Source organism: Neomonachus schauinslandi, chromosome 5 (genome assembly GCF_002201575.2).
Source record: "Neomonachus schauinslandi chromosome 5, ASM220157v2, whole genome shotgun sequence".
Classification (NCBI taxonomy): Eukaryota; Metazoa; Chordata; class Mammalia; order Carnivora; family Phocidae; genus Neomonachus; species Neomonachus schauinslandi.
In genome coordinates this window covers 37513144-37535564 of record NC_058407.1, presented here as the reverse complement: position 1 = coordinate 37535564, position 22421 = coordinate 37513144, and the positions used below count along the sequence as shown (strand labels likewise).

The following is a 22421-nucleotide window of genomic DNA, read 5'->3' as shown; positions in this document are numbered from 1 at the left end:
GCCAAGGGAGAAATTTCTTATCTAAATTCAGATTTGTAATTATTTAGGAAATAAAAAAGATAAGACAATTCAGAGAAAGAGCAGTGCCATATGTAGACATACATAAAAACAAGTGAAGAATTATTGCCTCTGAAAAGAAAAGTATTTATAGAATTGCTGCATCCTCTATTCACCAGGAAAGTTCTAACAGTTATTCTCTTAGGCAGGGAGAGAAAAATATCTTGTCACTTTTAAGATGGTTTTCTTTTCCTGGTCGAAGTGAGGGGTTGTTTCCCACACAGTGACCTTATACAAGTGTTTGCAGAAGAGTTTTGTTTTTCCCCCATTAAAGGTCACTATGCCACAGCCTACTGAAAGGAAAACAGCGCATTAATAAATAAAATCATGATTCTCTTCCTTTTTCTTAATATTGTTGTACATAATGGCCTGTGCAGATGTATGTAGTTTGTGCATCCAGGCTTACAAAAAAGCTTACTGACACCTGAGAAACAAGCATCTGAGGTCCCTGGCGGGTACTGAGTTTCATGTGAATTTGCAGTTTTTCTTTAATGTATTGTTCAGAGCAAATTAATAGCCACATTATGCCAGGGTGCTGTCACTTTAATCAGGTTTGAATGGCTGCTCAATACTGTGGAAAACAGTAGACTTCTACTAGTCACGACTGATTCTTTCTACCCCCCATCTGATTTTATAGAATTTGATATTGTGTCCAATTAATGTACACAAATACCTACACATAGAGAGGTAGGCAGTAGCTGGCTAGAGAGGTCGTTTTCTACTTTATAAAAGAAATTCATCCTAGGTGATGCAGATGTCAGGTAATAACAAATCTAGTTAGAATTTTTATTCATTTGTCTAGAGGAAATCATTATTTTCGAAGATGTAGGCTGTGGTAACTGCAAAGTGATACTGACGTTTAATATTTGCAGCCATTCACCTTTCTTAAGGTGATATCACATTAATGTTGAATCACCCTGGGGTCGGGAGGGAGGGAAAGGCAGGTACTTTGTGGGTTATTATTAACTCTTAGGAAAAAGAAAGGAAAGTTCAGTATTTCTGGCACAGTCATGAATTTCCTAATGTTTTACATACCAAATGGATGGGGGTGCATTTCCACAAGATGTATGCCAGTAAAAACCTGGTAACATTTGAAGGAATGTTAAACGTTGGCCAAAGGAATACTTCTCATTTCAAATGTCAGGTTTTCTACAAGATCTCTCTCTTTTTTTTTTTTATTTAGGTAATATATTTTATTTGATGACTTATAGCCAAATGTAAGCATCATGATCATTTCAACATGTAATCAACATTAAACAATATTAATAAGCTGTTTTATATTCTTTATTATTGTACTAAGTCTTCAAAATCTGGTGTGATTTGCACTTATAGTACATCTCGATTCAGTCTAGGTACATTTCTTTCTTTCTTTTTTTTAATGTTATGTTAATCACCATACATTACATCATTAGTTTTTGATGTAGTGCTCCATGATTCGTTGCTTGCGTGTAACACCCAGTGCTCCATTCAATATGTGCCCTCCTTAATACCCATCACCAGGCTAACCCATCGCCCCACCCCTCTCCCCTCTAGAACCTTCAGTTTGTTTCTCAGAGTCCATAGTCTGTCATGGTTCGTCTCCCCCTCCGATTTCCCCCCCTTCATTCTTCCCTTCCTGCTAACAAGATCTCTTCTTTTTATTGACTTAGAAATTGATTTTTTATATAATTGTACACTTTTATGAGTCTTCCCTACAATGAATAATTTATGAATTTGCTCTCTGATTACATTAATATATGTGCACAAATGAGCTGTTTCAAAATGGTGATGTATGATTTGGAATTAATTAGGGATATGTTAAGTAACTAAAATGTATGAATAAAAATTGATAAATTCCTATAACTTGAGTTATAAGAAGGTACTCTGCATGCAGTCAATCCATTTCATTACCGTGTTGTTTTCATTACATAAGTGAAATTTGTACTAGTGACTGCAGATATCTAGTGACTAACATTCTCTTTCGGCCCCTTAATAGCAACACTCTTTAATATCTGATATGTAATATCTAAGATTCTAAATTGAGAAGTAATCTGTGGAAAATTTGAGAACCGACCAACTCCTTGTAGGAGCATTTCAATAAAGACCACCGTTCAACATGACTAAAATATTAAGTGCTTGTTTTGGGTTGTCATAGTGCAAACATTAAGTGCTTTCATAAAGAAAATTCATCTTGCTAAATTTAGACGGGGGATTGTATCCATTTGGTCCATAAATCTGGATAAAAGACAAATTGTTGTCATTTACCCAGATGTTTTATCTTCCCAGCAACTTATCTATAAAATGACTGAAAACATCTGGATTATAGACTGAATTTTTCATTTTCTTTTATACATAGATAGAGAAACAGGTGCTACAATCATAATTTAAAAATGGGAAATTAAGGGAATAGATAATTGCCCCATTAAGATATGGTAATTCATGTGCAGAAAAAAACCAAACAAACAGCCAGAACTTCATTATCCTCAGGTGTACAATCACCAGGAAAACACTGTACTGTTATTAATCATTTTTAGCTTTTCCAGAAATCAGATACAGAGCACCTTTTAGAAAGAGAGAGCTGTCTGCACAGTACATGGCGTCCTTTGCAGGAAGGTTTTTTGTTTTTTTGTTTTTTTGTTTTTTCTGATTGAAGGTAACTATAAAGGAATGGTTTTCCTTATGAGTGAAGGACCAAGTACAAACAAACACACAAACAAACAAAAAGCTTCCTTCAATTTCAGAGACTAATTACTAAAACCCAAAACATAGTAGACCTTATTCTTTTTTTTTAAATATTTTTTTTAATTTATTTATTTGACAGAGAGATAGCACAAGTAGGCAGAGTGGCAGGCAGAGGGAGAGGGAGAAGCAGGCTCTCCGCTGAGCAGGGAGCCCGATGCGGGGCTCGATCCCAGGAGCCTGGGATCATGACCCGAGCCGAAGGCAGATGCTTAACCGACTGAGCCACCCAGGTGCCCCGACCTTATTCTTTTTTGAGGTTTTCTACCTTTCCTTTCCTCTCCTGTCCTTTCCTTGCTATTTACTGAGAAGCTATGATACTGGTTTAGAAATGATTGCAACAAAACAGCTTGGCGTCCCACTTTTTAATGTTATTTAGGTAGAAACACTATTTCTTCACATGCCATCAGTCAGTTAATTAAAGACAATGACTGTGAGGTTAGAATACTCGAGTTCCACGAAGGCTTTTATAAAGGACAACTTGGTAAAGGGTTGAGATGAAAGGAATCCATGATTCTTCCCATCTGCTGCCAGAATATTACCTGTGTGGCTCCCCTCAGAAGATACAGAGCTGACACTGAAAGTGTTTCAAGTACCTTCTGCCCAAGTAGAGAGGAAGTAGTAGAAATGACATAAGAGCTGCCAGTTGGAGCAGCAACGGGGTGATTTTGTTGTTTGTCTATTTGTTTTGTTTCTATCACTTTAATGGGGGAGTAAGATTCTTCATAGAATTTCAAAAGCCCTAAGGAGGGATTTCAATGAGAAAACAGTAGTCACTTAAACGATTGAGACATTGGTGACAACTTAAGTTCCTGATGCCTTGAGCCATCTTTGCCGAGTTCTTATGTCTTAGAGTAATCACAGTATTTCTGTCTCTGATTGAACTGCTACAGTTTTAATTGCAATTGCCAGTTCCAAAGTCACTATATTCTATTTACAGCCAAAATCCTCTTCCTTTGAGGAGTCTGATAATTTTGGATTTTATTAAAGTGGTTCCAATTCCTCCAGGAAACTTCACTCATGCCAGTTCTTAAATCAAAATCATTGATCTTAAAAGTACACAGAGCCGGGGTGCCTGGGTGGCTCAGTCGCTTAGGCGTCTGCCTTCAGCTCGGGTCATGATCCCAGGGTCCTGGGATTGAGCCCCACATTGGAGTCCCTGCTCGGCGGGGAGCCTGCTTCTCCCTCTCCCTCTGCCTGCTGCTCCGCCTGCTTGTGTTCTCTCTCTATCTCTCTGTCAAATAAATAAATTTTAAAAATCTTTTAAAAAAAGTACACAGAACCCTAATACCATATTATTAAAATGTGTCAAGGCTACTTGACATGATAATCCTTATTTTTGCACTATTTGGTAGGATGTACTTTCTAAGAACAGACAATTTGGACAACAGCTTTAACCACAAAAACTGGTTAGGCTGACCCAATTCAGTCCATATCCTTGGGTTTATCTGGACAAGATCCTGGGCTATATATTTTCTTTACAAAAATCAAATCCACAAAATTGAATAATTAGTTACAGTTTAAGAACAATTACCCTGAGCAGGGATCTCTTTGGGAAATGGTACAGCTTCAAATATAGTACCATCTCATTCCTCCTAGCTAGGCTAATTGTGAAACACATGGCCAACATTTGAGGATTTGATATGGAGGGTATCAAAGTTCAAGCCACTTGTTTCTCCAGATCATCCTCTTCTTTTATTACCCCTGCTTTCTCAGACATTCTACTCTTGTGCATATGTTGGTACACTTTTTGCTGAGGGATTCTAATCTGTCAGTCTATAGTCCTAAATTTAGTCCACAGTAGGGAATTTTCTTCATCTTTGGAATTCAACATTGGAAGCTTTATGATTGTTATTTCTGCCTTTTTAAAAAATATTTTGAAACTATGTGCGAAATATGTGACTTTCTTATAACTTGAATGTACTTTGCCCCATGCAAAATCCTGTATATTTTGCTGCAAAATGCTTTTCTAGGACTAACGCATAAGAAGCTCTATATGGGTAACATGACAGTGAGGAAAGCATCTTCTTGGTGACTTACCTTGAAGATTCTATCTTTAATTATTTACAAGCTATTCCCTGTAGCTTGGGAGCCAATAGTCACTAGCCAACGCTCCCCGGCTGCAGATCTCAGAGTGAAATACATCTATGTACAACCAAATGATGCCTTCCTGTGTTTGCTTTCTAACTCTTTGTTATTCCTGGCTTTGGGGTTTTACTTACTGTCTGAGTCCGAGTGGTATAGCTTCGTTAAAACACAGGCCTGTATTTTCAAAGACAGTGCATTGCACTAAACTCTCGAAGCGCACACTGTAGAATTCAGAATGCTGGGTTGAAGTGGGCTGCACTGGCAAAGCCTTCGCCCCATGACCTGCGCTGTCCAGGGTAGACCCCATGCCACTTTCAAATAGTAGGATGCAGGGTCTTTAGTGATGTGAATGAATCACTACTGTCTGCTGCCTTTTTGCTTTTTTCAATGCAGTGGTCAAAAATAAACTCACCTCTTTTTTCTCATTCATGGGGAAGACGTTTTACATAGTTTAGCATGAGAAGTTATGATTGGGGAAAGAACAGTTTTATGGATGCAGTGGCATCTCAGCAGTGTTCAGCTAGCAATGCTGACAGTATCCATCTGCTGAGAAAAAAGTCCTGACGTCATCTTTGTTGCCTGGCAACGGCATTTTTTTTTTCTCATTTAGAGCAATCTTCATTAGTTTAAGGTGGGTAATTTTTACTGATCATTTGAGAAGCAGGGGCTTAGAGGTAAGCTACGTGAATTTGATTTGTGGAAGGAATAATCTCTTGTCAAATGTAAGGCAGGCTTGATGAGGCTTTTCTTTTTGAAAGTGAATATCTGTTTACAAATTGTTAATCCATCTGAAACTGAATCTCCCAAGTCAAATAGCATCTATTGAATCAGACATTGTCCTCTTTACAGCATGATAATGTAGAAAGAACATCAAGTTGTTGTTTTTTTTCCAACTATGATTACATGAAGTAGTTTGGATATGTATAACTGCTTTTTAGAATATTTATTTGTGCTCATTATTGTATTAGTGATAATATTTTCACAGAAGACTGAACACTGGGAAATCAATTAATAATATAAAGTTGGTTTGGTCTTTGAAATTTCATCTATTCTAATCCTCCTACCTTTGGCAAGAATCACATTTAATCCACTCTTGAAAGGTGAAAGTCTGTTATGTTTTTGCAGATCTTTATAAGAAAAAAAGAGTTCCTAAACCCTCCATTGATAAAACTCACTGTCTGGAAATTTCTCTTTCCTGCATGTAAACCCCTATACTGTGGGTCCATTGACCCCCCCCAAATAGTTCCCAATTCCTCTTTTGCTGTCAGTTCTGGTTTCAAAAACCACAGATGACTATTCTCCTTGGAAAAGCAATGTAGGGAGTGGAAAGTGTTGTGGAATCCTAACAGGATGGCCTTTAAATCCTGGTTCAGCCACTGACCCTATAGCCATGGGCAAGTCCTTGATCTTCTGCTTGCACTTTATCTCGTGGGCTTGGAGAATGCTTTCAATGAAGTGAAATATGTCAAACAATGCATCTGACTTCCCGGCCAATTGTAACACTCAATAAAGATTTTCCTTTTCCTTTCCTTTCTATGAATCACCCTTCACGAATATAAAGACCATCTTTAGCCTCCTGGCCTGTGGGTAATGCAGACTCAAGAAAACTTGGAACATAAGAGCTCAATTTATACATGACAAAAAGTAATCATAGTTTAATTTCTCGGAGTCAGCCAGCTAGTTAAGATTAGAATTGGAACTCTCCTTGCTCTGTGTTGTCCAGAGTCCCCCCATCTTATGTCTTACCTTATGCCTTCATTAATTCAACATTTCTTATCTAACTCAACTGCAGGTTATTTATGAGTTTTCCCACTGTTAGAGGCAGAAAGGACGCCATAAGGGGGAAGGATAAGACCACAGCTCAAATTAATGGTCTGCTTCCAGCACAAAAAGTTAGGCTGCTTTGAATTAAGTGTTTTAAACAATAATCGTACCATCTCGTGAACACAAAGATTGAACTGATTTTCTTTCACCAGTGTACATCTCACTGTTCTGCTTTCTTTCTGCTACTACCATTCAAGTTATTTATAGTGCACTGTATAGATTCAGAGGTGGAGAGAATGGTTTCTTTACAAATTGCTTTTATGCCCATCATGATGCTGTGATTAATATGACTCAGCAGTACCAGGCTGCTGAATTGACTGATTTCCAGGACTTCAGCTCTCTGCATGGGCCACCAACTTCTAAATCTATATTGCTTAAATGTAGTGTTTCTAGAACCACAGTGTGTACAGAATAGCAGATTTTCAGATGTGGCAGGAGCTCTTATCGACAGAGTTGGGCTCTGTGAACCTGCCACTGTGTTTTTCTTAACCTGCACTCACATCTACTCTTCTTTCCACGTTGCCTTTCATGTCTGAGCCAAAATCCTGGGGTGGTCCTGGACCTCTCCCTCTTACTCTTTCTCCATACCCAAACAATCACCAAGACCCTCTGACTCTGAGCATAACTCAGATTTGGTCTCATCTTCCACTTCTGCTCACTCACCTTCATCAGACCACCAGCATCTAACTGACTTCTTGCTCTGGATTGGGATCCTCAGCTTAGTGCTCCAGTTTGCAACTGAAGAGATTCTTCTACCATGCAATTCTGAGCAAATCACTTCTGCTAAAACCCCCTGTGTCTCTCCTTGTTCCTGGAATGATATCCACATTTCTTACCATGGCACAGAAGACACTTCATGACCTGCCTTTGCTCATCTCTCTCACTTTGTCTCTTGTTCTGTTCTCTCTTAGCCACCCAATTCCCCTGAGCTTTGCTATTGCTGAATAACTTGCTGTCAGTCCCTTGATGGTCTACCTTCTCAACCTTTGCACATGCTGCTATTTCTGTTTGGCATGTCTTTCCACCCTTAACACTGCCTTCTCATTAAAAGAAATGCCTTTCAGAGAATTCCATAAATATGTATTGAAGGACTGACCTTTGAATATCATTCTTGGGATAAGAAAATGTTGGAACAGAATTATAATGGTAACATACAGCTTTTTCTCTTCTGAATCCTCTATTCTCCCACTCCCTGATTCATTTTAGGATTGCATTATTCTGTGATTTGCTATTTATTTTTTAAGAACCCTGATCTCAATAATGGGAACTGGAGCCTAAACCCATGCAAGAAATATGTATTTACTAGTCAGCAAACATTTCTCGAGCACAAAATGTCAGGGACTAGACTGTGTTTGGTCCTGCTCATTCAAATGATTCTCAAGCACCCAGGAAGAACCTAATTTCAACAACTGGTTAGGAGACAGTTTTCAGATAATTATATGCACTTTTTTTTTTTTTGAGAATTACACTAGTTCTTTTTTGAAAGATTTTATAATATTTTTAGTGGGGAGTGTTCCAAGTGTCTATTGCTGTGCAAAACAAACAAACAAACTTCAAAACCTAGCAGCTTAAAACAACATCCATGTATCATGGTTTCATGGGTGTGTGTTATGGGCAATGATCAGCAGGGGTTTTATGCTCCATGTACTGGTTTTTTTGTTTGTTTGTTTGTTTCCATGTATTGTTGATTGAGACAACTCAGACAGTAAATAATGGTGAATGGACTGGTCTGGTGGGTCCAAGATAACTTCACTCTCATGCACTGGAATGGCTGGAAGGCTGGAGTCAGTCAGGACTGTTGATGTGAATGCCTGCAAGTGGCATTTTTAGTGTGGAAGATTCAGAATAATAGGCCATTTTACATGGTGGCTCAGAGGTTCCAGAGATAGTGATCTAAAACTCTTCAGGCCTTTGCCTGGAAACAAAGAATCACTTCCACTCTTTTCTCTTAGTCAGAGTCATAAAAAAGTGGCCCAGATTCCAATAGAGAGGACATAGGTCACACCTTTCAGGAGGATGAGGCTCAAATAAATTGCAGCCATCCTTAATCTCCACCGTGGGTAAATTTCAAAGTTGTGGATGTAGCCTTCTGAATTCTTCAACATAATTTCCCCTTTGCTCGCCATTCATAAATAACTTCTGTCAATATTTTCATGTGTATCTTACCAAGATACATATTTTTGTTCAATGCATAGTATTTACAAAAAAGAATCATATTATGCATTCTGTTTTACAGATTTTCTAAATATTTTGTGAGAATTATTTCCTATCAGACATTTTTCTATGTTGTTTGAATAGCTATGCATTAATTCTTAATAGAGAATAATCTCTATTTTTGGACAATCTTCTAAACATTAATATAAACAATACTGTGATAAATATCCTTGATGCTTAATATTTGTGAACTCCTACAAATATTCCTTTATATATATATATCTCTTAAAGTGGTACAACTGGGTTAAAGAGTATGTACATTTTTAAGGACTTTTGTAATTGCCAGATTGCCTTTGAGAAATGTGTTGATCTATACACACACTAACACTTACGTAACAAAAATGATTGTCTTTGGCTTATGTGGGCAATCTGTCTCCCTTGCACCCTAGTCTTTCTGCTAGTCTAGTGAATTCTCATGTTCCTCATGTTCAGGAAGCCACAGAAATCTCAATATGAAACAACTATTCTAATACAGCATCTATCTGTCCATGAATTTTCTCATACGCATCTCTCTCAAAACCCCAACTAAAATAAACCTGATTGCAGACAATGGATGTTGTACAAATATTTACATAAATTTTATGTGCATTGTTGTGCTTCATTAACCTTTTGTTCAAAAGCCCTCATTAGCTTGCAGGATCACTCAGACCGAAAGCTTAAGGTCTTACAAGGACTTCAAAGTAGTTTTAAATGATCTGTCTCCTCGCTACCTATCTGAGCTTATTTCCTGTTAATACTTTCCTCATTTATTCTGCTTCAGTAACACCAGCTGCCTAACTATTCCTGAAATACTCTAGGAATAAGCTTACCTCAGGACCTTTGCAGCTGTGGTTCCTTTCTCATGGGTTCTTTGTCCTTAGATGTCACGTGACATCTGTCCTCACTTGTTTCAGGTCTTTACTTAAATGTTGCCTTCTCAGGGAGGCCTTTCTGGCCCCCCAGTCAAAAATTGCAATTTTTTCATTCCCTGTCTATGCTTTTTAAAATTTTTCTTAGTGCTCATCACTCTTTAACATGCCATATGGTTTATTTATGTTTTTTATTGTTTGTCTCTCCAACTAGAATGTGAGCTCCTTGACCATAGGAATTGTGGTCACTTTTGTTTACTATTCTATCCCCAGTTCTAATGAGAGCACCTATCCTGTAATAGCTGCTCAATAAGTATTTACTAATAAGAGATATGTCCCACCAGTACCTCCATTTGTGAATATGAGAGACTGGGCTCACTCATTGTTCCAAGGATTTTTCTTCCTCTGAGACACAGTCTGGGTGATTTCTCTTCAGCCCTATGTATTCTCCCTAAGAACCTCACAACTGGTACACTTGTCTATTTCATTCTTCTCCTGTCTGTAAGAACTATGCAAACCAGTGCAAGTGGTTTAAATTTTCTAGGTTAGTCGTTAGTAGTTTTCATTTGCAAAAAGAATATTCCCTTTTCTCCCTATCTCCCTATGTAGTTGGATTAAATGCAATAATATAAACAAAAAGCACTTAGCAGAGTACACAGCATAATTCATATTTGAAAAAAATGTATATTCATTTTCATTCCTTTTCTTCCTTTAGAGTTAGCAGTTTTAAGGAAAATTCCTTTAAGTAACAGTTCACTAATGCAATGAGGTAGAGAGGCAGTAAAGTGAAGTGTCTGCATTCGCCGTTAATGCAGTTATGAATATAAATGTACCAAAATAACGCATTCTTCACAAGCTTCAGTTCCCTGCCATCTTCTTCCTGGGTGTCTCTTTCTAAGATTAGGTATCTTTGGAAAGATTTCTCCAAATGAAGCATCCAATTCTGTTCTTCAGAGAGAATGTTCTAGTTTGCAGCTATTTCCCGGTCACAGGGTGACATCCGGATTTCCCATCTCCCTAGATAACTGCTAGCCGGTTAATTATAGCTTGGACAGTGTGAAGCAGATGATTTTAGAATATATTTGCAGTGGGGCTTTGGGAATCCTTAGAAGTTTGGTTAAGGCCGGCAGTATGCCTGATGGCTTGTCCCAGACAGAAACCTATTCTGCACATGGACCAGCCTGAGAGCCGGGGTGGTTGTGATCTGTGTGCGTGAACGTGTGAGCACACAGATGTGTGAGCACACGGGCGTGCGCTTGCCATGCAGGTGGATCAGTACATTCTTTGGGTCTCAGGATGTTCAGAGATATAAAGAGAGAAAACCAAAGTTCTCATCCCACTTCTATGGCTCCCTGTGTGGAGCCAAGGAACTGTCATTTCGCCTGAATGTATCTTTTACATGTCACTACCAACAGTTCTTCTTCCAAACCCCCAAATGAATATCCAGCTAAAGTCAGCGAGATACCCCAATGACTTATATTGTCTACTTGTCTACTACTGGATAATCCTTTTTATTGCCATTAAAATTCAGTCAAAGTAATCATGTAGAAGAATGTGCTGTTCATATGTCTTACAATCATTAATTATAACAAAACAGCTGAGGGTTCAAGATGGTAACTATGTAATCACTATACAAAGATGCAGGCGGTACAAACTGACCACGTCACTAACTCATTCCTGTGTCTTCGTTTAAGACGAGGTTTTATTCTCGCTTCCTCTTCCCATATCTCCTTTCTCCCAGTGTTAGAGGAAGAAGAACAGAGTGCCCGCATCTTTCCTAAGAATCCACAGGGACATGAGATGCAGCAGAGTGCAGTCAGAGCTTTGTTGTGGTGGTTTTGTGTTTGTTTCTCTTTCAGACAGCAGGTCCTGAAGCCATCTTCAGGAAGGTTCGTTTGTAGGTTCTAGAGCCATCTGTTGACACGTTGCTGAGAGGCTTTATGGTATTAAGAAATGTAGAGAGTTTGAACTTGAAATGATTGCAGTGCCTCTGGTGAGACACTAAACCTGATGAGACACACTTTGAACATGGAAGATGTGCTTTAGCAGTTGCTTCCCCCGCCCAGGGTGTGAGGGGGAATAGAAGCGTCATAAGGGGGACATCTCCCTGTGTCCTGTGTCCTAGTAGCTTCTGTGACTATAGTCACCGTGCTCTGTCAGCACACCTTCCTTTAAGCTCCTCACTCAAACTCAACAGGGGCTTGCTTCCTGGTACCACACTGCTCTTGTCTCTGTCAGTTTGGAGGACAGCTGAGTCATTACTGAGACATTTTTAAAAAGGCAAAGGGAAAAATGTTGCTAACCTTTCCAAATATGGGGGTTTCCTTCCCTGCTTTGCTTGTGCTGTAGGGAGAGAAGACAGGGGGATTGCGTGACTGATGGAATGCCATTTTGTATAATACCTGTCCATTTTTTGTCATGGTATGAACACATTTGAAACATTTGTCATGGTATGAAGCCATTTGAAAGTTCTTTGTTAAACATCCGAAATGTCTGCTCTGGTGACTTGCTGCTTCTCCTCAGCGGTGACCATATGGCTTAGCATCTTAAGCACTGGACTGTGACTTAGGAACTGTGTTTTAATGTTCCAGAGTCCATCCTCTGTTATTGATGCCAGGTGAGCCACCATCCATAAAATGTGAATCATAAACCGAACTACTCTGGAAAGTAAAGAACAGTAATAAATTCTTCCCACCATTCTAAAGTGATATAAATGTATGATAAGTTATGATAGAAGCCATAGTAGAAAGAATACATTCTGAGTCCTTAGGAAGATAGATTTTTTTTAAAAGATTTTATTTATTTATTTGATAGAGAGAGAGACAGCGAGAGCAGGAACACAAGCAGGGGGAGTGGGAGAGGGAGAAGCAGGCTTCCCACCGAGCAGGGAGCCCGATGTGGGGACTCGATCCCAGGACCCTGGGATCATGACCTGAGCCGAAGGCAGACGCTTAACAACTGAGCCACCCAGGCGCCCTGGAAGATAGATTTTTTAAAAATATTTTGGATTACTTTGGATCCAGTGGTTTGGCAGTTAATCCCTTGGGTATATGTACTGTATGTTTGTGTGTATAATATTAAGCTACTAGTTCCAAAACTTTTCACAGTCAGTACCTCTTACCCTGCTCCTCCACACATGCAAATCTCCTATTTAAAAGATTCTGCTAACCCCAAACTTGTGTTCACCCATAATAACAAATGCATCTGTCCATAAAAATAATCACTTTCAGCACGTACAGCTATCATATAATAGCTGCTATTGTTCTGACTATTAACAATTTGAGACAGAGAAAATGATTTTATCATGTTTGTTCACCTGTGCAGGTTAATTGTGGCAAAGTCTCTGGTCTTGATGAAATAATCAGCATAGCATAAATGTCCTTCTTTCCTTCCTTCCTTCCTTCCCTTCCTGCCTGCCTGCTTGCCCTGTCTGCCTGCCTTCTAGGAGCCCAGGGACAACAGATTGAGAGCAATTTGATAGAGCATTGTTAAGTTCAGCTGTAAATGCAAGCTCTCTAGGCAGCTGTAGTTCTTTCAAAATTAGAGTTGATATTGTTCATATATTCCCCCAAATCTTTGGGTTGCTTATTCCAGAGATTAAGCCATAAATAACAGAAATATCTTGCACGTAGCTATTATTTACCATGATAAAAATCTTTAGGTGAATTAAGAGAGAGCATCTTTTCTAAAGATCTTTGAGTTTTTATCATGTGTTGTAAAATTCTCACAGCCACATAATTCTGTATTTTTCATGCCTGTTGATTCATAACCAAGAACATTAGAGGGATACCTCTCTTTTCTTTAGAAGAAGCGTTACTCTATACATTATTCTCAATTTGTGTCCTTAGATTTTAAGACTGTTGGATCTGGTATCGATTACTGGATCTTTTTTTCATTTTTAAAGAATACATTTCCACTCCTCATCTATTCCTCATGCAGTTAAAGTCTATGACAAACTTGGGGGTAGGGGGCAGGGCATACATCGAAGAAACATCATGATTTCGAGTTTAAGTATTAAATGATAAATAATATTTATTTCTCCAGAGACTGGATCCCCAATTACAGCATCATGCATTGGATTAGGTAATTCTAAAACACCTCCTCCAGGACAAGCAGGAAAAAGTGTTCCAGGATACAATGGTGAGAAATGACCCTGATTATTTGGAATATGTAAGGTTAATAAATTTGGTATTTATCCATGTCTAATGCCAATCAAACTGCACAGTAGGTGCTTAAAAGTATTTGACTGAATGAATACTTCGTACTATAAATAAATGCCTTAATTTTGTTATTAGTCAATTGGATCAAAAATAAGATTGTCGACTTCCAAGGACATGTTCTAAATGGCTGTCATAACCAAGAAAATAGTATTTATAGGGTACATTAAGGATATGGCTGTGAAATTAATATGTATGGAATCCTTGCTAGGTGCAGAGTACTTTGCATACATCATTTCATTTAATGATGAATTATATTTAATTCAGAGGTATCATTACCATTCTAAAGATGAGTTAACTGGTGCCTGGAGAGATTGAATCACTTTCTTGAGGTAATACGGCTGATTAGCGCCTAGAGACAACGTTTTATTTTGTTTATTTCTTTGTGTGTTTTTGCTACAAAAGTTGCAGTGTTTCCCATTATATATATGCCACCGTTTAATTTAGGAGTGATGATAAGGCTTCTGAACCTTGTTGGCTAAAGATAAGTATAAAAAGTAAAGATTCAAAATAAATAAAGATTCTAAATAGAAAAATCACTTCATCCATGCTGGTGGTATGTGACGATGGGATATAATATATTTTAAGTATTTGCTCTAGATTGTTGGTAGCGGCTATAATAGTTCAGTAATTTTCCATGGGCTCCACTTGCTAGTTGCATAACATACAAGTCACCTAGCTTTTCAGAAATTCGATTTCCTTATTTCTAAATGGGAATAATAATTCCACATGCTTCATAGGGTCATGATGTAACACAATGAAGCATTAACAGAAGCACTTGCCAGTAATCAGACTGAACTAAGTCTTAGCTAGTCGTGTGGTGCTATTTCAGGGAATATGAAGAACAGAAGTTATTTTATATACATAAGGTCACACAATTTAGCTTAATAGATTTATGAGGAAAACCCATCTTTGGGAGACAGAAAACAGTTCCTACATATACTTTCTATTTGCATGTAAATTATAAAATATAGAGAATATATAAAATATGTATCCTCTGCCTCTCTGACATAAAAATACTGTCTTTTCTTTCTAGGACAATGATTAGTTAAGGAAACGTGGATCATTTGACTTAGCCTAGCAGATGTATTTGTAAAAAGAAACTTTAGATTTTTTTTTTTAGGGCAGGAATAGATATTCTGTGAAGTCAGTGACTTTTCCAAGCATGGGGAGGTGAACCCAGCTTTAGTGAAATCCTCACTTTGAACGGTTCTGTCATCCTTGCTCCTTTTATTGGAAAAATTGCTTTGTGTTGAGCCATTTTTAGGAGCTGATGTTTGTGGGAGATGTTAAATACATTTCCCTTTCAGCATTTTCATATTGAGCTATAAGAAAGAGTTAAGCTTTGATGCCTCATGAAATTTCAGCACAGAAATTTCTCGTTGTCCGAAAGCCCTTGGCTGACAGACAGTATATAGGTTAAACGTTAGAACTAAAGTATCTATAACCAAGGAAGTAGTGACTTTATGACTCATGATTTTTATGTTTTGTGGTTAGTCAGAGATTCAGAAACATAATGTAGTATTCAGTAGTATAATAAAAAAGCGGTATCCACTTGGGAAAGGAAAGAAAACCATTTTTGTGTGTGTGAAAAATATTCAATGTGATGTAACAGTTTCACATTGATTGAGTACCTTACACAAGCTTGTCACTTTTTTCTTCAGGTGATTCTTATAACAACACTGAGAAAAGAATCGCTCCCACTTTTTATCTAGAGAAATTGAGGGCGTAATACTTGTACAGGGGAGCAGAGTAAATTGGCCACTGTACTGAGATTTGGGGAAGCAAACATTAGTGAGGCATGACCTCCAATCTTAATGACCTTCTAGTCTTGTGAGAGGAATATTTATACCACTACTAATTGTTAGAATAGAACTTTAAAACAAAGTGCTCTGGGAACACAAAGAAAGGAACGATTAATTTTTTCTGGGGACAGTGTCCTTCTTTTCTCATAGCCTCGCTCAGTAGAACAACCTGGATGGATGAAGCCACATAAAGGATCAATGAGAGCTTAAAACATGATGATATATCCTCATTTCCAGCTTGCACTAGGGGTTACTGAATGTGGATTCAAGCTTCGACCTCCTAAAATCTTTCAGGATTTTAACAGTGTATTTTAACAGAAAGCACTGGGATAATATTTGGGAATTAAATGGATCTTGAAGGCTCAGAAGTGGATATTAAGCTTTAAATCAGAAGAAGGGGTTTCCCAGGCTTAAATACCTTATTTTTATTGCTTGAAATATTTTTTGGTATATTTTAGAACTTGATTTGTTTCCTTTAATTTTTGAAAAGCTGCATATATTTTTAATGTTTTTGGTAGACTAGAAGGCAATGTTGAAGTGGCTATAAACATGGGTTATGAAATTAACAGCATGTTTGAAATGCAATGTCTTAAGGGGGGTTCTGAGGGAAAATTCATGATCTTGTTAAGAATCAAAGCATGTGCTCTTTTAATTTTTTGTGAGACATGTTAGCATAGTTACATGTTCACGGTCTCATAGAAATTAAAAGATGCCTGTGAAGCTACAATTTTGGGGGTTGGATATAGGAAACATGGAAAAGTTTAAGCTTTAAGGGTATGCATTTTTATTCAAATTTATATTATTTGTTTGTTTATATTTTACTTTGCAGTTATGATTTTGGATGACAACATGCAAAAACTGAAGGCTCGATGTTTAGGAAATATTGTGGTAAAGTAAGAAAGATTTGCAATGCTACTATTTAAGAGAGCAAGAATTGGTATATAATATTAAGAAAAAAATGGAGTGGTTGTGATGATAGTCCTAGGGAGGGGGTTACAAAATAAGCTCGTGCATTGTTTGAGGATACACAGTGCCAACTCTTGTCATTAAACATGGAGGCCCCATTAAGGAGGGCATGTGATCTGATGAGCACTGGATGTTATGCAACTAATGAATCACTGAACACTACATCAAAAACTAATGATGTACTATATGTTGGCTAATTGAATTTAAATTTTAAAAATAAATAAACATGAAAGCCCCCTAAAGTAGAACAAATTTAGATATGATTTTTTTAAAAAGATAAATCTTCCATTTTAAATAATTTTTTGATGATACAAGTAATGTGTAGGTGATCAATTTAACTTAAATGCCAGAAATATAAGGAAGTCTGTAAAGATTCTATACTCCCACCCTTTAGCAATACAACATTAATTTTATAGTATATAGGACTTTTTCCTTTTGGCAAGCATTTTAGATTTCTGAAACAATTCAGCTTATTCTGTATTGCTGTTTTTCCTTAAACTTGTCTCACGAGCATTGTTCACTTTAACTCTGCCTCTAAAAATGTTTATCCCATCCTAGAACTCCTAGTCTTTTTCGAATATTTATGATTATAAATAATGCTGTATTGAACATCTTTCTTTGTGTTGTCTTTTCTTCTTTTCTGATAATCACTATAGTGTTGCATAATTTCTGAAAGTGTAATTACTAGGTCAAATAGTAGCATAATATAAAATCCCTGACTCAGCAAGTACAATTCCTTGCTAACGTTTTTCAACCTTGTTCATTTGTAAGCAAAAGTGTCAAAATTTGAAGGGAAATATTAAAATTTGCTTTGATTAAATCCATACTCTAAAATTGTTATGCTAGTGGAAGCTGAAATGGAAGTTGATTAAGTTGGGGGGAAAACAGGATGTGACATTTTAATAATTGATACAGGTTACTTTAGTGCCTCTGATTAGCATGACATTGATATGATATGGCTTAGTAGTAGAATTTAGCAGAAGGAGCTGCTATAAATAAAGAACATTGTATGTCAGGCCTGAAAAAAGCTTTGTTTTCCCATTTATTTAAAAAAATTCTTGGAAAAAATTTTAAAAATAAAAGAATTCTTGGGGCTCCTGGGTAGCTCAGTCGGTTGAGCATCTGACTCTTGGTCTCAGCTCAGGCTTGATCTCAGGCTTGTGAGTTCAAGCCCTTCATTGGGCTCCAAGCTGGGTGTGGAGCTTCCTTAAAAAATAAAATAAAATGAAATAATAAGAAAAGAATTCTTATGACTTGGCATCCTGTCTCAGGTCAGAGACCTAACCTGAGGTACGAAATTGTCTCAGGTTAGGTCTCTGAACTGCAGGATACCAGACACATACCCTCACCAGTCCCTAAACCTAACCCAAACCCAAACCTGAACCCTAGATCTGAGGGAAAAAAAAAAGGAAAATGTGGTATATTTATACAATGGACTATACTCAGCAATAAAAAAGTACGAGATCTTGGCACTTACAACAACAGGGATGGAGCTAGAAAAAATTATCTCAGGTTAATAAAACATTGAAAATTCTGTGAAAATTAAATGAAAAACAGTAACTTAAAAAAGAATGTATTTCTTCAGGTCAAAATACTTTAACCTTACAAAAAGCTAACAGAGCAGATACACTTTATGATACAATTCTCAGATTCTCATGCTATCCCTAAACATATAAACACTATATTGCTTTTTTCAAGTTTAAATTTTAAGACATCTTGTTGGCAAGATGGAAAAATTAAATACTGAATACACCATTTATATTCATATTATTCTGAGCCAGAATGCATGTTAACATAGAGCTGGTTGAAATCTGACCTCTTGGGGGAAAATGGTAGGGATGGGGGGATGGCGTTCTAAGAAATTAGTAATCTGAACAAGATTGTTAGTGGTTGTTTAGCTTACTTAGGGAAGCACATGGTTTTTGAGAGCCTTTAAAAGCACTCTAGCAGCATACATTTTTTATATAACCTCCTAACTGTAAGTGAGTCTATCTATTTCATAAAGCAACTCATGTACGATCCTAGGGGTAGTGTTTGATCTAGCAGTTTTATACCCTTCATGTGTTCTATCATTCTAATTATTGGTGGCTTTGCCCTACTTCCATTAAAAAATAATAAAATATAGCAACAGCCCACATAAACTATATTTTTTCTTGAAGCCATTGATGTGACTTCTAGTACTTAAGAGTAACATAACTATTGCCTTAAAGCATTTTATTTAAATTGTCACCAATTCAGAATTATTTTCTTCCCTCTGCATTCCTGAACAGGGAATTTTATTGTAATGATCTGGGATTCTGAAATTTCTATGTGAATTATTTGAAGATATAATATGTTATGACATGCAGTGGAGTCTGATTCTTTCCTTGAGTTAATAGTGAAACTAGATGTTTGAAAATGTTATATATATTATATATTCAAAAGGTAAAGTAGAAAAAACAGGAAAAAAATGTTCCCACTAAGATCTCTTCTTTAAAAAAAAAATAGTTCTTGAAACCTTGTTTTAGGATCTCGTTTTTATCTGGGAGAGCAAGAATTTCCTTTTGAAACGCACTTCTCCAGTGGCCTTTCCACCCTAACCCATCAACCTCAAAATTATTTGTGCATCTCAGTGGCAGTATGCGAAGGATGTTTTCACGTTTAACATCTATCGATAAGACCCATAGCTGTTCTTTGTACCTTGAGGGGATACATCATTCATCCAGAATGTGAAATGGTCAATGAATGCTTTTTAAGAGCTCATAATAAATATGTTTAATTGAATTAAGGGGAAGAAAAAAGCACAGCTTTTTTGAGATAAGATTATTCTGGTTTTAAAAAAAAATAGTATGTAATTTGAGAGATAATAATTTTTTTCCCCGCAGACCACATTCTAAAAAAGGTCTGTGATCTGAAAGCAGGCTTCTTTCTAGAGATTGGCCACATGGGTCCCCCCAAAAAACCTTGGTGGACTGTAAAAGGGATTATATCAGATATACAAAATATCTGAGACTCTAAATTTTAAGAAATTTGAAAAATTCTTAAAATTCAAATTTGAAAAAACTTACAACAAAAGTTAATACATATTTAATTAAATATCTTTGAAATTTAACATCGTAACAACTTCATGGTCAATTTAGTCTTTTTTTTTTTAAGATTTTATTATTTATTTGACAGAGAGAGACACAGCGAGAGAGGGAACACAAGCAGGGGGAGTGGGAGAGGGAGAAGCAGGCTTCCTGCTGAGCAGGGAGCCTGATGTGGGGCTCGATCCCAGGACCCCGGGAGCATGACCTGAGCCGAAGGCAGACGCTTAACGACTGAGCCACCCAGGCGCCCCGTCAATTTAGTCTTCATAAATTTTTCAGTTCATTTGCAAACAACGTTTAGGTCTTATTTTCTCATTCTGCACAGTTTCTGAATATATACAGTGACTGCTGAGAAATAAGAGCCAATCGTAAACTAAATGTGTGGCTTCTTGCCAAATAATTTTAAAAGCAAAATTATAACTTTTCTTCCAGAAAAATTCTAGTTTCTATGGTGTATTGTTATGTTTTATTATTTGTGCACATATATGGGGTAAGGCCACTGGTAATAAGAATAATTAGGGCCCATGGAGGACTTGAAACTGAGATGGCATCAAAAGCCACCCCTGAGAGTGACCCCTGGCCAGAGATAGATGTCCACTCTCAATTATTCATATCCATGCTTTTCTTTATTATCTTGTATGGTAACTAAGTAGGAGCAGTTTGAAAGAGCAGTATTCCCTAATGTTATTTATGTTCACTAATCGTACTTGGAGTATAATTACAAGAATATGGGGAAAGTCTGCATGGAATATTTGAAATGTATGGGGCTTAAACTATATTAAAGTAAGTCAATAAAAAAATGACTCATTGTTTTAATCCCAAATTTGTTTGCTTTTGTAAGTACTGCTATAGCTGCTTCTTTCACTATAAAATCTGTTATGAATAGGATAAATAATAACATTGGAAACCATCTTTCTCTGACAGTTTCTTTAAAATCTGAAGCTATAATCATATTTCCACTGTTTTTGAGATATTAAATGTAATGATTCATTTTATCATATTAAGACGATTCACCTAAAATGAGAAATAGTGGTATGTGGAAATGTTGAACAGAAAACTCTAGCTCTGCTTCATTTTTTCCACTTCTTTGTTAATGCTTTTTAGAAATCACTGTTTTGCTCTCCTGGGGATCCCTTCACTGGAACAGAGACATTTAAGTGATTCCTAAACAACCATAGACCCTAAGATGTAATAAACATGAATCCTACAGCTTTTGTAGATTCTCTGCATTCATAGGATTTGCCTTTCTAGGAGAAGAGAAACTACGCATCTTTGTGGATGTTAGCAAAATCCTTTGATTTTGAAACCTACTCCAGGCAGTTAATTTAGTGGGAAAGATATAGTGTCTGAATTGCTATGAATGCAGAATGTTCATGAATTGTGAGAGGTGTCCTGCAATTGCATCCAGAGCTCTAAAGTGCAGAAATAAAACAGCCAGTAATTTCCAAGCAACACAGAGCAGGGCATGAAAGAACATTTTAACTGCAATTGCCTTCCTCAGTACCACACTGCTCACTATTATTAAAGCCATAGGTCTCTGGCTACTGTAACAAGTAGGCAATAGTTGATCAAAACCAACTTGTACTGACTAATAAATCTTTCCACTGTATTCAGTTTTTTAAAAAAAGAAAAAAAAATAAGTCCTCTTTTATGGGCCTGCATTTTTCTTGGACCAGATCCAGTTGTTGTTACTGGAAGTGGGGCTTGTCTGACTCTTGCTGTGTGCCGGGGGGGTGGAGGTGGAGGGGTGGGGGGGGGGTTGGGGTGCCCTGCAGGCAGTGGCAGGGTAGGAGGGAGCTATAGGGCAGGGTCCTGGTGGCTTCTACTCTGGTGCCTGCCAATTTCTCAGCCTCCAGATATTGAACTCCTGTCCCCTAAAGGTGTTTGTTCACATCTTTATAGCTTCACAGGAGTGATTTAGTCACTTTGCTGCTGTTTTGGGAAAGGGTCAGGACAGCTTTCTTTTCTTCATTGTATCCTTTGAGTAAAACTAAGGATGACACATAATTGTAATCATGTTCCTTTCTAACTATCATACGCAGATTTTAGTATGATCTTTTATTAGCCTTACGACATCACTGGGAGGTGGACAGTGGGACAGATATTATCCTCATTTTAGGCATGGGTATCTAAACATCTTTCATAGTGACACAGCTAGAGATCACATTTATAACCTAGTCTTTTGTCTGTCCAGAGAGAAAGAAATTATGGCCTAATCAGTCTCTTTGTGGGGAGACAAAAAGTAGCCTTATATGAAAAATCTCAAGTAAAGCCTACAGACTCCATAGGAAATGCTGGGAGGGCAAAGTTGGGATCTAATCCCACAGTTCTCTAGGGAACAGGAGTTATAGCTTCAATTTACTTCTGTTACCATGGGGATTCCTAATGGAACAGTAAATACAGACCATCCTGTATCTGGGAATGGAGACATAGAAGAATTTCACATTCCAGAGTGATCCGGAATGTCCTCTTCTACAGTGATGAGCATTCCCTTCTTTTCTTATCTGTTTAAGGATTTCTCAGCACTCCCATGCTTCCCCATCAGCGGGGTCGCGCGCGCGCGCGCGCGCACACACACACACACACACACACACACACACACACACACACACACAC

At 37.4% G+C, this 22421-nt stretch overlaps 1 protein-coding gene across 1 annotated transcript in view; it reads left to right on the top strand.

Moving 5' to 3' along the window:
• The window catches only part of ACSS3 (acyl-CoA synthetase short chain family member 3), a 140339-nt gene that overhangs the window by 94449 nt on the left and 23469 nt on the right, over nucleotides 1-22421 (top strand). Inside the window, exons 10-11 of the mRNA XM_021689851.1 lie at nucleotides 13794-13889; nucleotides 16601-16664. Coding sequence (XP_021545526.1) covers nucleotides 13794-13889; nucleotides 16601-16664 — 160 coding nt within the window. The remainder of the gene's footprint in view (nucleotides 1-13793; nucleotides 13890-16600; nucleotides 16665-22421) is intronic.